The sequence below is a fragment of the Lissotriton helveticus genome, chromosome 6 (assembly GCF_964261635.1).
Source record: "Lissotriton helveticus chromosome 6, aLisHel1.1, whole genome shotgun sequence".
Taxonomy (NCBI): Eukaryota; Metazoa; Chordata; class Amphibia; order Caudata; family Salamandridae; genus Lissotriton; species Lissotriton helveticus.
In genome coordinates this window covers 847375381-847387935 of record NC_136067.1, presented here as the reverse complement: position 1 = coordinate 847387935, position 12555 = coordinate 847375381, and the positions used below count along the sequence as shown (strand labels likewise).

General features: G+C 47.4%; 1 protein-coding gene across 1 annotated transcript in view; it reads left to right on the top strand.

The window, feature by feature from the left end:
* The window catches only part of LOC144763132 (uncharacterized), a 203068-nt gene that overhangs the window by 60360 nt on the left and 130153 nt on the right, over positions 1-12555 (top strand). Inside the window, exon 2 of the mRNA XM_078648454.1 lies at positions 11563-11729. Coding sequence (XP_078504580.1) covers positions 11563-11729 — 167 coding nt within the window. The remainder of the gene's footprint in view (positions 1-11562; positions 11730-12555) is intronic.

Here is a 12555-nt window from a genome sequence, read left to right as displayed (position 1 = left end):
GTGTATTAATATGCCTTTCTAAAATCTTTGAAAGGATAGGCAAAAGGGAGATAGGCCTGTAATTTGATAGTTTTGAAGGATCAGCTCCGGCCTTTTTTAAGAGAGGAATAATCATTGCATGTTTCCATTCCGGTGGGACAGAAGCCTCCCTCAAAAAAGAGTTAAGGAGCTCCTTCAAAACACAAAGGGAGTCTGGACCAAGTTGTTTCAAAATCTTAAATCGGCAAAGGGTCGCACGGGGAGCCCGATTTAATACTTTCCAGACAGAGAGCAAAGGATGTATCGTCAAAGGGTAACCAGACAGCAAGTTTAGTTGCGGAGTCAGGCGTGCTACTATGAGTGGATTCGGGAAGCAGAATAGATTTCCCAGGGGGAACAGGGGAGCCCAGGGAATCATAGATAAGCTCGACCTTTGCTATAAAGAATTCCGCAATTGAGTCACATTGTGCCTCATCTAAAATCTGGGGAATAGGTACAGTATCAGAGCCTGTCAGCTTTTTTACCACTGAAAAAAGCGTACGCGAACAGTTTTGGGCATGTGTGACAGTGTTGAGGATATAGGTGGCTCTTGCCATTTTACACTGTTTATGGTATTCTCTAAGGGCACCTTTATAGTCCACTTTACGGGCAGGTGAATAAGAGCGCCTCCATTTCCTCTCAAGGGCCTTGCATTTAGACTTCATAGCCTTTAAGTTTTCTGAAAACCACAGCACTGGGGGACGGTGTGGCAAAGAGTATTTAGGCACCAGAGGAAGAAGAGTATTAACAGCAACATTATCCAGTTCGAAACAGCTGCATCGAACAAGGGTAATGACAAACTGGTGTCCGGCGAATTCTTAGATAGGAGAGCGTTAAGATCTTCAACGTCGAGTTTACCCCAACGTCGGAAGCTCTCATCTGTGTCTCCACCGCCTTTATTTACAGCCTCTGGGGGTGTCAAAAGTTAAATCAATTGTGGAAAACCATACCATGAGTTTGGTGGCTGAAAGTACCTCTGAAATTTTGGAAAGGGGAAATACGTCAATAAAAATATTTCTATTTAGGTCCCTCAAGTCCACACATAAGTAGATTTCACCATTGGACTTGCGTGCAACGACGAGGGGGGGGTGACCCAATCTGAAGATTCTATGCTCTAAATTATGCCCTTGTATACAAGTTTTTTAATCTCCCCAACAACTTCATCTAAACACCTAAAGGGATGTTCCTAACTCTATGAATGCAAGGCTTAGCATCATTCTTAAGGATTATTTTATGTGAGAATCTTTTGAGCTCACCGATTTTTCCAGAGAAAACCTTAGGAAATTTAGTAGCAAACTCTTCGCGCAGGTCTTCCTGAGCCGGACTCACAACTAGGACAGGTTCTTGACTATTGGGATCCAGGCGTATACCCAACTCACCTTGGTCCCACCAACCTAAAACACAGGGTCCTGCTCTGGATACATACAACTTACACATTGCTACTCTACCTTCATACTCAAAGGTGAGTTTCCGAAAACCAAGGAGTTCAATGGGTTTTCCCCTTTTAACTTACAGATTGTACATCAGGGTTTTCTAGGTTAGGCCCAATAACAGCACTAAAAAACTCCTCCCATTTGTTTTTGTTCACGAATGTGTAAGGTGACCCAGAGTCTGCCATCAAGGTCACCTGCACCGCACCGGCAACTATCTCACAAACAGGTTTTTTTCTTTGTTTACCAGAAGTCTGATCCTCATTGTCAGGAATGCAACATACCTTATTGTCTTCTTACTCAGAATCATCGCTATCATCCACATGTTCATACTCCTCAGCAATACATTTAACAACTTTGGATTTACGACAAGCTTGTACAAAATGGCCAGACATTTTACAATATGCACATCTTTCACCAAGGGCTGGGCATCTTTTATCATTGGCAAGGTGTGAAGATCTACCACAGCGGTAATACCTTTCTTTGTTTTCCACTGTGTTTTCTTTACGTTCCTTGTTCCTTCCTTTCTCTTTAACTGGTAGTTTGTCATTTTTCTTTTTGACTAGTTCAGGACGAACGTAGTTAGTTTTTATAACTTTCACCATCTCGTTACTATTATCTCCTTTAAATTTTGCAATGACGGTTTTAGCACATCTTGACGTTAGTTCAGCTTTGCTGATAATAGCAGAAATTCCCCGCAAACTAGCATCCCCGTTAATCCAAAGTTTATCTTGAAGGTTTTGATTGTTACAGTGCATAATTAATTGTTCGCGTTAATTCTTCTTCAATAACTCCAAACTTGCAGGACAAGGCTAATCTTCTTAGGGAAGCAATATAATCCTCCACCTTCCCATAGGATTCCTGCTTCCTATGGTAAAATTTGTATCTATGTACACCTTTACATACAGTGGGTGCAAAGCAGGCATTAAGGTCAGCGATGGCCTGTGGGGACACATTGACTTCGCTACCAGCTAATGTTTTTTTTCAATTGAGTTGTAAACTCTTAGACCACCAGACCTAAACAATGTAAAAGAATACTTTTCTTCCTTTCTGGTTTTAACTCTTTACTCTCAAAGGTATAATCTCTCCATTACTCCCATCTCTGACTAGAGACTTCACAATCTTTCACCATGACTTGTTGTGGGTCAGGTAAATTCATGATAGCTACTGCCATGTTAATTAGTCTTGATATGGATGGAAGTGTAACTAATAGTGGAGGATTATAAAATAAAAACGAAACTAAGACAGTACCTTGGTTGTTGACACGCAGTGTGCGTATTACTGTGAAGACTAATTTGTAGAAAACGCTGAAGAAAATTGAGTAGAAATGACTTTACTTTTTAAAATACGTGAAAACCAGTCCGATACCACAGACGGGTCAATTTCCAATATCTCTTTTAATTTATACATGAACGGGGAGCGTAAAAATAGCCGCACGAAGTGTCACCACAGCGTGACCTTGTATTATTCAACGTGCGTAATCCGTCAGCAGGAGAGTGAGCAAGAGAACGAGGTTGTCACGAAGATGCCGTCTGGAACGCCCCTCGAAAGATGCGGCCGGTAAGCAGCTACCTATAACGGCTACTCAGAAGAGCCCACTACCAAGGTAAATAAAGTAGAAGCAATACCTTAGGTGTGGTAGGATCGTTAACGCTCTACAGGTTCCGTCTGCTGTCGAAATTTGGTATTCCTTAGTTTCTTCTGCTGCCGCTCGAAGGATGCGGCCGGTAGGCAGTACCACTAAGCGGAGCCCACTACCAAGGTAAATAAAGTAGAACAATACCTTTCGGTGTGGTAGGGCTGTGACCGCTCTTCTGTTTCCTTTTTTTTTGCTGTCGTGATTTTGTATTCCTTAGTTTCCTTTTATACTCCAGAAGATTTTGGAAAATAGCGATGAACACCAAAATTCAAGGAATTAGTAGCTTGGGTTCGTGGGGTTTGAGTATCTTGTCGCCATTGTTGCGAAGAAAGATGCTTGATGCAGTACTAAGTTAATGAGATTTATTTCCACTCAAACCCCTTCAGACTGCAGGTATGTGCGGACGCTGCCGCCAGCAATCAGCTTTCCTCTGGTCAACCACCACTGCGGAATCCTGGCACAGACTCCGAGTGCAAACATACCGGTAACAGTAGCAAGGCCACATCGGGCGTTTCCCTGGGAGGCTGCAAAGGTGTGGGGAGCAGTTTTGTTACAGGGGGCTGGCACTGCAAAGTTCCTTGTATATCCAGTAGTTTTCAGGCAACAATAAAAGCAGCCTCACTTATATTCAGGTGTAGTTCGCAAGTGTCTGGTGACTAATGTACCTGCAGGAGCGAAATGGGAGTTTTGAATCTTCTTTAAGGTAGTACAGGAGGTTAATATGCCTGCTGCAAAGGGTAGGAATAAATTCTTATCATTAAAGTTAACTCTAACCATGCTGTTATGTTCTGAATCCTGAATGTGTGCTTCTTCAGACAAAGAACTCTTTAAAATGCCTACCATTATAGGTGACATGTGCATCGTACACCTTGTAGAGCCCTTTGCCTTGTGTTACATGTTCTATACACTGATTTACACATGTATGGTTCATTGTCTGTGTGTGTGTGATGTAAAGTGCTCCGACCTCTTATACTGCTACGAGAAGGGCTATAAAACAAATGACATACATGCGAGAGAGGGGCTGTGGAGAGATGAGAGGCACTGGTGGTGATAGTGAGGGACTTATTGAAGAGCCCTATCAAAGATTGTCGTATCCTGTGGCACAGTAAAGTCATTTATTTACTATGCCTTAGAAGCTAATACAACTGATATATAATGACAAATGTGTTGTACAATGCACCATGTTTTCCCAAATTTTCTTGGGGGTGCGAAAGCAAAGGCTATGAGCTGTCGGTTTGTTTGTAACACACAACAACTTTTAAATATCTGTAAATAAACTGCAACAAATTTCAAAACATATCAGCAGTTAGGAAACCACAAATGGTCCACTTGTTTGTAATTCAGAGTGTGTTGGAGGCAGAGTTTTAATAGGATCAAAACAATCAAAACATTTGACTTGGTGATGCTCAAATGATACATATTTGCTGAAACCGCATTTCCACACATTAGTATTTGTGCGCTATATAGATTATATAGTAAAACTGCATGATGGCATTTTGCTTCCTTTGAATAGAAAATGGTCTGTATGTAAAAGACAGTGCCTCCTTCTGCCCTACAATAATGCCTCAACAGCGTATACAGTTTCTAATCTGTAGCACACTTCTATGCATCAATGAGAATCTGCCGTTTAAAGCTCATGGAAATGAAACAGCCCAATCAGTATACTATTTCCAATATACAGCTAAAAAGTAGGGTTGATATATGGTGAGCCAGGGCACGATATGGCAATGTCAACTCCTATCTAACTGCTCTGACTCACAATAATAATACCATTACACTCAGCTGTTTATAGCTCATGCAATCTGGTTAATAACTCCAGTTTCCTGCTTAGTGTTCTTACCCTCATAAAAGACCTCTCCGCTAAGGGTCTCATGCATCACTCAGTACTATACCAGCCCGCATACCAGTCTTTACCAGCTGAACAGAAAAGGAATGTGTTGGAAAACGAGGCAGCATCCGTGAGGCCTGCACAAATAACATGACTACATTTGTCCTTTACTGGGAACCAAACACCCAATTGTAGCATCTGACTCTCAGAGGATAGCGTTGCAGAGCAGTCTGAAGCTTATTCAAGGTAGTTGGTGTGGGCTAGTATTCGCCATTTGCAGGTGCGCAGAAAAAACACTCAATAATTGATTGTACAGTCTGTACTTTGCTTTCTAAAAGTAAGAGTACATTTATTAAACACACACTGTTAGAAATGGGATTTCCGGTTGGCTAAGGCTTGCGCCAAAGTCAGGCAGAAACCACCATTCCTACGTCAGGGCCAGGGAGTTACACGCCAAAGATAACCCCTGCTCACCCCCTTGGCAACGTGACACGAGCAGTAAGGCTGATCCCCAGGGCAATGTAAGTTAAGTATTTGCGCACGCACACCCCAGCAACAACATCCCAGGCCCCCCCACAAAAGGAACTCCACACAAAGTTATATAAAAATAGCCTTTGTATTACAAAACACAGTAAATAAGAACACATACTTTACAATGTGCCAACAGGCACAGGCAGAATTTACAGGTGATATGTACAGGACAGGGCCGCATGGACCACTGTCAGGAATATGTACATTTAGGTTTAGAATACTTGTTGGAAATAGCACTTGGTACATAGAATAATCACTTTAGCACAAAATAGAAAATAGAGCACACAACCAGTAACTACTGGTAACAGGTAAGTACCACCTACGCAACCTTAACCACCTTAGGAATGTATCACGCAGGGAACCAGGACCTCACTAGCAACACCTGTACTAGGAAGAACAACCACCTAAGTATCACAATACCTTTAGGGGGATAGGCATAAGAACATTACACATGATGCATCACAACATTCAGAGGTGTAGAGAAAAACACATGATGCATAAAACACATTCAGCGGTGTAGGAAAGAAACTTTGTACATGATGCATAAAAACACATTCAGAGGTACCAGAACACAGGGTGCGCAAAACATACAACACATAGTACATTTCCTAGCACCCTAAGAAGCACATAACTCACAACAAAGTCCAGGTTGCGCCACTGCGCCGAAAACCTAAACGTAGCAGCTGCCCACTACTTGCTGGGCAGCTGAGGGACAGAACAGGGCCTAAACGCTGCAGCTGACACTAAGTGCCGCGCAGCTGGGTAAGGCAAAGTAGGGCGAAGGAGTGCGACTCACTCCTGAGTCCAAAAGAACATGTCCCTAGGAAGCAAAATACCTAACCGGTGAAGCTGCCCACTAATTGCTGGGCAGCTGTAGATCAGCAAAACTGCGCCAGAGCTCTCATCAGCCGTCTGGGACAACCACAGTGCCAAACTGAGCCATATGGCTCTGGGGACGCGGGGCCTCGGGGGAGCCTTGCATGCTCTAAACACAAACTGCCCCCCTTGGAGCCTCGTGGGCTCAAGAAACACTAATGCGGGCTGGGAGCCTCGTGGGCTCTGAGCAAACGGCCCCCGTCGATGGAGTCTCCCCCCTGCAGCAGAATGCCTGCGAGCCTCTCGGGGGCTCTCACATAAAATATGCCCTTTGTTGGAGTCCCGCTCGGGGACTCAGAAGCAGGAGGGAACACAGACACCAGCACTCACCACTGGTTGGGAGGTGGCGTCTCCTCTCCTGTGGCGTCTCTTCTCGGTGGTTCTCCTTCGTTGCCCGGTCCGGCGGCCTGCACCAGGCTCCCGGTCTACTTCACCCTGTCCCCCATCTCGGGACCAGGACTTTCAAAACGGAGCCCGCAAGGCTCCGGGACTCCTCCTCGGTGGCGGGCGGTATCTCCGGTCTCCCTCTCCCTACGGGAGACCGGAAAAACACACAACGGCTTCCCCCCGGCAGGAGGAAGTGGAACAACAGGGTCACCAGGCCCCGCCCACCCCCACTACTTCCGGGTCGCGGCAGGCAGCAGCCTGGCAATGTGTACACAAGCAGCCTAGGGCTGCGGCCGTGATCTCGATATCGGAAAATGAGGGGTGGGCACCCTCGGTAGGCTTTGATGACGGCAAATAAGCAAGGTGGGCACTCGCGCCATACAATGACCCAAGGGGGATCCCCACGCCGGTGAATCCCTCGGAGAGAAGGGCAGCATCGTGCTGCTCAGCCCCCGGCTCTCCCTCGCTAGGAGACAATCCAGGAAACAATGAACAGCGCTCACAGGGCGCTGGGGGCAGCCACAGCCCTGGGGCAAGGGCAAAGGCACAGCAAAAGATCCTGGAGGTCAGGGAGGCAAGGCAGGGCCCAGGGGCCAGCACATAGGGCAGTCCAGAAAGGAGACAGCCCCCATGGCGGTCCCTCCTGGGCCCCACCATCAGCAAAGCCCCCTATGTCAGGGTTCAGGAAGTAGAGGGATCCTCCAGGCATCCAAGGGCTGAGCAGGGCCCAGGGAGGCACGCCTTCCCCTGGGCCCCAGCAGCAGCACTCCCCTGGTAGATTCAAGTCAGGAACAAGAACCTTTTACAAGAGGTCAAAGCCTCTTTTTATACACAAACTTCCTTTGTCTAAAGGTGCAGGCAAGGGGTGAACCAGATACAACTGGTTCCTGGACACTTTGTTTTTGCTCAGCCCCTCTCTCTATTCACAGGATGGGTAGGGTCATCAGACACACCACAGGGGGTGGAGCCAGCATTGTGTGGGGAAAGCCCAGCCCTATTCAGGTCTCAGGTGCACTCCTCCCCAGCCATCAGCATGCTAATCTCAACACTCACCACCGGGGCAGACCCAGCATGACTGATGGAGCCTGGCTCACCAGCCAGCTCCAGGCAATCACAAGCCGGCACATTCACTGCACAGGCACACCAACTTCTAGAAGTGGCACTTCCACACTAGACACATGAACGCCGCACACATCATCGCGCAGCATTAAATCTCACGGGTTCGCACATACCAAACTCGAGCCTCCACTCCCCACGCATCAGGAACTAACATGGACACATACATTCCTGTGGGAGGGCAGGCCAATCTCACACACGCACTCAGAGAGCGTACGCACTTTACACTGCGCCACAGTGCAAAAGTGCGCAAAGACCAGAAATCATTATAATTATTTCAGAGCTCAAATGCAAAAAGTTCAGGGGTGAACCTGCCAGAAGGGCCAAGTCCAACACACACACTACTCAATACTATGCACCAATTTACAAATATACATAAGCTGTTGGAATTACTTTGTGACATGTTGCCCCCACTGCAGTTAGTTGCACATAACCTGGAGCGAGGGCCCTGCGCACTGGCACCATCCCAGTGGCTACCCCCCCCCCCCACTTATCCCGCAAGCATTTAAAATAGGTAACCCTGCCTTGATGGCACGCAACCCTGACTGAGCATTTCCTACTGACCATAAAGTATACACCTGTACATCTTAAGGGCTAGCAGTCTGGGTTCTTAACCGCAGCAGCAAGAATACATGTTTAAGCATCACTTGAGAATGACAGTACACATCACATGTGTGGATCATAAGAATGCATTGCAATTACAGCCCCTAAAGGCATCACAGATGAAATCACAGGATTATGCATATACAGCCAGACACCCTAGTAGGAATGTCTGGCAGCATAACCCCACTTTGCTTATGACATCACCTTACACAGGTACATTACACATGTGACCTTCAGTCCCTCTAAAAGGAATAACATTAGTAAATGCACTACAGGTGCAATTACACCTCTTCACCTCCAGGGATGCCCTCCTCCAGACATCCCCAACTCAGCTCTTCACTCCTTAATGCACTTCTCAGTACACCCCCAGCTGTAGAACAAAAGTTCAAGCCTAGAAGGTGTTAAAATGCTGGCGCAGCCCTTGATGAGGGGGTTATCCTTTTCAAGTTCTCAAGAGACTTAGGGAGGGATTTTCATTAACGTGCTGGGGAGACCGCACTTCTCCAGCAGCTCCCCCTGCACCTTTGCACACATGGAGATGACCCCGTTCTCCTGGGGCCACCACAAGAAGTGAAAACGCTGTGTTACTCTTGCAGGCCAGTCCCGACAGCTCCCCGCACGGCCAGCACCCTCGCGTGCTGCCTCTGGAGCCGGCTAAGCATTTCTTGTCTGCCCGCTCCGGCTGGCAGATGTGCAGACCTTCACCGGCTCCTCTGGTCACCCGCCTTCCGGCACTCGTGGCCCGGGGATGGAATCCCAGGCCCTCGAACATCTTCGGGGGCCAGGGTGGGCTCCTGGCCACCGTTTTGGGGGTCACTTCACGGGGAGCACGTCAGTGCTCCCCGGCTGTACTTCGTGTTGGGGGCAGATCCCGGGACCTGACCCACCCCGGGGGCATCTTCTAGACCGGCGGCGGAGCTTCACGCGCTTCGTCATCGGTCAGCCAAAGGTCGCCTACCTTCTGGGGGCCCGATCTCAGCCCCCAGGTGACCGATCTTGTGGATTTTGGCCTCTTCTTGCTCCTGGTGGCGCTCCCCAGCCACTGGAAGCACTCTCCTTTGCCCTCTGCGTCTCTGAGAGGGGGTATTCAGCAGGGAGCTGTCTTCACTGGCTGCCTACGCCAGCCTTTCACCTGCTCTCCTCCTGGGCCTCTCTTCTCCCTGCGCAGAGGCCCCTGCTTCTGCACATTGTTCCTGGACACTTCTCCTGGCACTGTTCAGGATCCTGGGGGCAGTCAGGGGGTTCCTTCTTCTAACTGCCCATTGCACTAGGCTCCAGCACCCTTTAACTCTGCTGACCACACCCCAGAGAGAGCATCTCTTCCTGTGCAAACACTTTTTAAAGTTTGGGGAGGGGGCTGGCAGGAAGTCTCTGTTTTCCCTATCACACAGCGACACATCACTTCCCTGCCTCGGCTCCCTCCTTCCTACCCAGTGCTCTGGGTTGGTTCAAGTTGGCGTCGTCCAGGGTCTCTGTCCACATGGTCCCTGAAAAAGCCCCTTCCCCCAGGGCTGCCTTCTCCCTGGTGGAGCCTGGTGCCTGGTACACCCAGTGATAGCTGCTGATGGATGAGCCTGCAGCTCCACCCATCTTCTCTTCCTTGGAGAGGAGGCCTTAGCTTGTGGAAGAAAGGTTATCAATCCAGTCTGCTGAGGTAAGCCCTCAGCCAGGCCCTGGTTATGGCTGACTCAGAGAAATATGAAATTTCTGGATGACCCAAAAGTAGTACAAATAGGACTTTGGACTCTGCAGAATACTTGTACTCACACCCTTTACAGTGGACTTTAATGTGTGTCTGGAATCTGTAGACCTTAGGAAAGTTAATGGGCTTCACATCCCCTTAGGGAAATAATGAAGTGAAAAACAGTAAAACACACTGACTTTCCCTGGCATGTTTCTTCCCAGAGTATACAGCCTTTTCCATGTCACCACCCCATTCTGCATGTGTCCTGCCACACCAGTCTATCTGCACCTGCTCTTTGGCAGCACACGCTAGGAATCTTCCCTGTGCAGCCCCTACACGTGTGCACACGCATGTACACATGTGTCTGCATGTAACCAGCCTGGTGTCCCTTACTCCAGCTGCTGCGCAGTGGCCTGGTCAAGCCAGGGGGACACCAGTAAAATCCCCATGCAGTCTCTTTCATCCTGAGTTCACTGTGGGCGAGTCCCAACTTATGAGGCTCCCCCACAGTAAAAGCACAATTAGGTGCTCAAAAAGTGAAAAATACGGGCAGCCCATAGTGTCAGAACCACCTTCTAACAGAATGCTTGAGGCAATCTGACACATAAAGCTGGTCACTCGGAGGACTGCACTCTAGTCCAGCACTGCAGGGCCCAATTAGCTGCATCCTATGCGTACCGCTTACATCTCACAATGTCAATCCGAGCAGATCTTCCCTACAATTTCTCTCACCAGACATGCCTGCTCAGGACCAAGAATTGTAAACAAAATATCAGACTGGACAACCAAGTGCAGTAACCATATACATAGATTATTATCATATGAAGTTAAAAAAAAAAAAAAGACCTACACATTTGCTCAAAGCTGCGCTCATACTGAAAACCGTGAAGTGTACAATTGTCTCAACCTAATATAAACTTATTTTGACTTGTACTTGTACTTAAGTGTTTGTATATTAGATCTTATCTTAGATCTAAAGGAATGGGCTTGCTCAAAACATCGCTCCCTAAAAGAGCTTGAATGGGAGGTAGGTCCTTCCGCACTCTGGCAGCCAAGAAGTGGAATATCCTCCCCACGAATATCAGACAAGAAACGAACGAGGCATCTTTCAGAAAGTTGCTGAAAACCCATTTATTTACTCTTTAGTGGTAGCTATCTCTGCCTCTCTTCCTAAAAAAAAAAACTCTCTCTCCACAGCGCGGGGACACGCCGGGAGGCTTCACCAGGCGCTTTACAAACCCCTTTAATAATAATAATATATATTTATATACTATTGCGCGACCTCCTCGGATGCGTCTGTGAAACGTACCTTTTATCCTGAAGTTTTGTCCTGAATTTTGACCTCCTGTCCTGAATTTTAACCCTTTGTCCTTAATTTTTACACTCACCATCCTGAATTTGCACCCATGCCAGTTGGTCACCCTACTCTGTGTACGGTTCTTTTCCGCAGAAGTGGCCTTCACCACCCGGCAGGCAGGAAATGTGACCAAACCTACCCAGATCATCAGCAAAAATGGCGACAAGGTGACGATCCGCACCGAGAGCACATTCAAGAACATGGAGATCAACTTCAAGCTGGGCGAGGAGTTCAACGAGACCACGGTCCACACCATTGACGTAGCCTCATTTTGTGCAGCGGGTGCAGTAGCACAGTGGCCCGCTAAACACTGAGTAGTGCTGTATTTTACGGTCGAGACAGCGGCCAACTAGGACATTTCCTTCATTGCTGTGTGTCCATGACACACTGACCATGCCACTGCCCCAGACAAAGAACACCTCTCTCCGACTACTACAAGTATAGTCCAGAGAAAAGGTACAGTTGTATGCCATGTTAGTGTGTGCACTGCACGCACTACTCCAGACCAGTCTCTGAAGTTGCACGCAAAACAATTACTAACTGAAAATCTACCTTTGAAAACGAGTTTTTTCCCCTTAAGTTTACTTTGGTTGAATCGTTAAAATTGTTATGGGGCAACATATGTATGGTAGGGGTTTAAAAAATGAAGGGACTGGGCGGATGCCTTTGATATTGCCGCTTGAAATTCAGGACAGTTGGCTATCACTTGAACTGAGGGAGTGGGATCCTCGCTTGCCAGCAGGATGAGAAGTCGGCCCAGGAGCGGCAGAAATTAGTCACCCACGAGTTGGACCAATTAGGCTTATCACTAATGTGCTTTCTGGCGATAGAGCAAAAATGTTATCAAAGTACACAGCAATCTAAACAATCTCTTTAAGAGCCAATAGGCCTGGGTTTAATGTGCTAACATGTGACGAATTTGCACATTAGAGACACTTGGGAGGAAACCGTTGGTGCAAACATAGAGGGCAATAGATGTAAAGTAGTTCCGCGTGTAGCTAATTCAATGCAAATGCTTTGTTGTGGCAGACGGCCCCAGCCAATAGCATTAGGTGAGATGTGTTATATTCCACTGTCTGAGCCAAC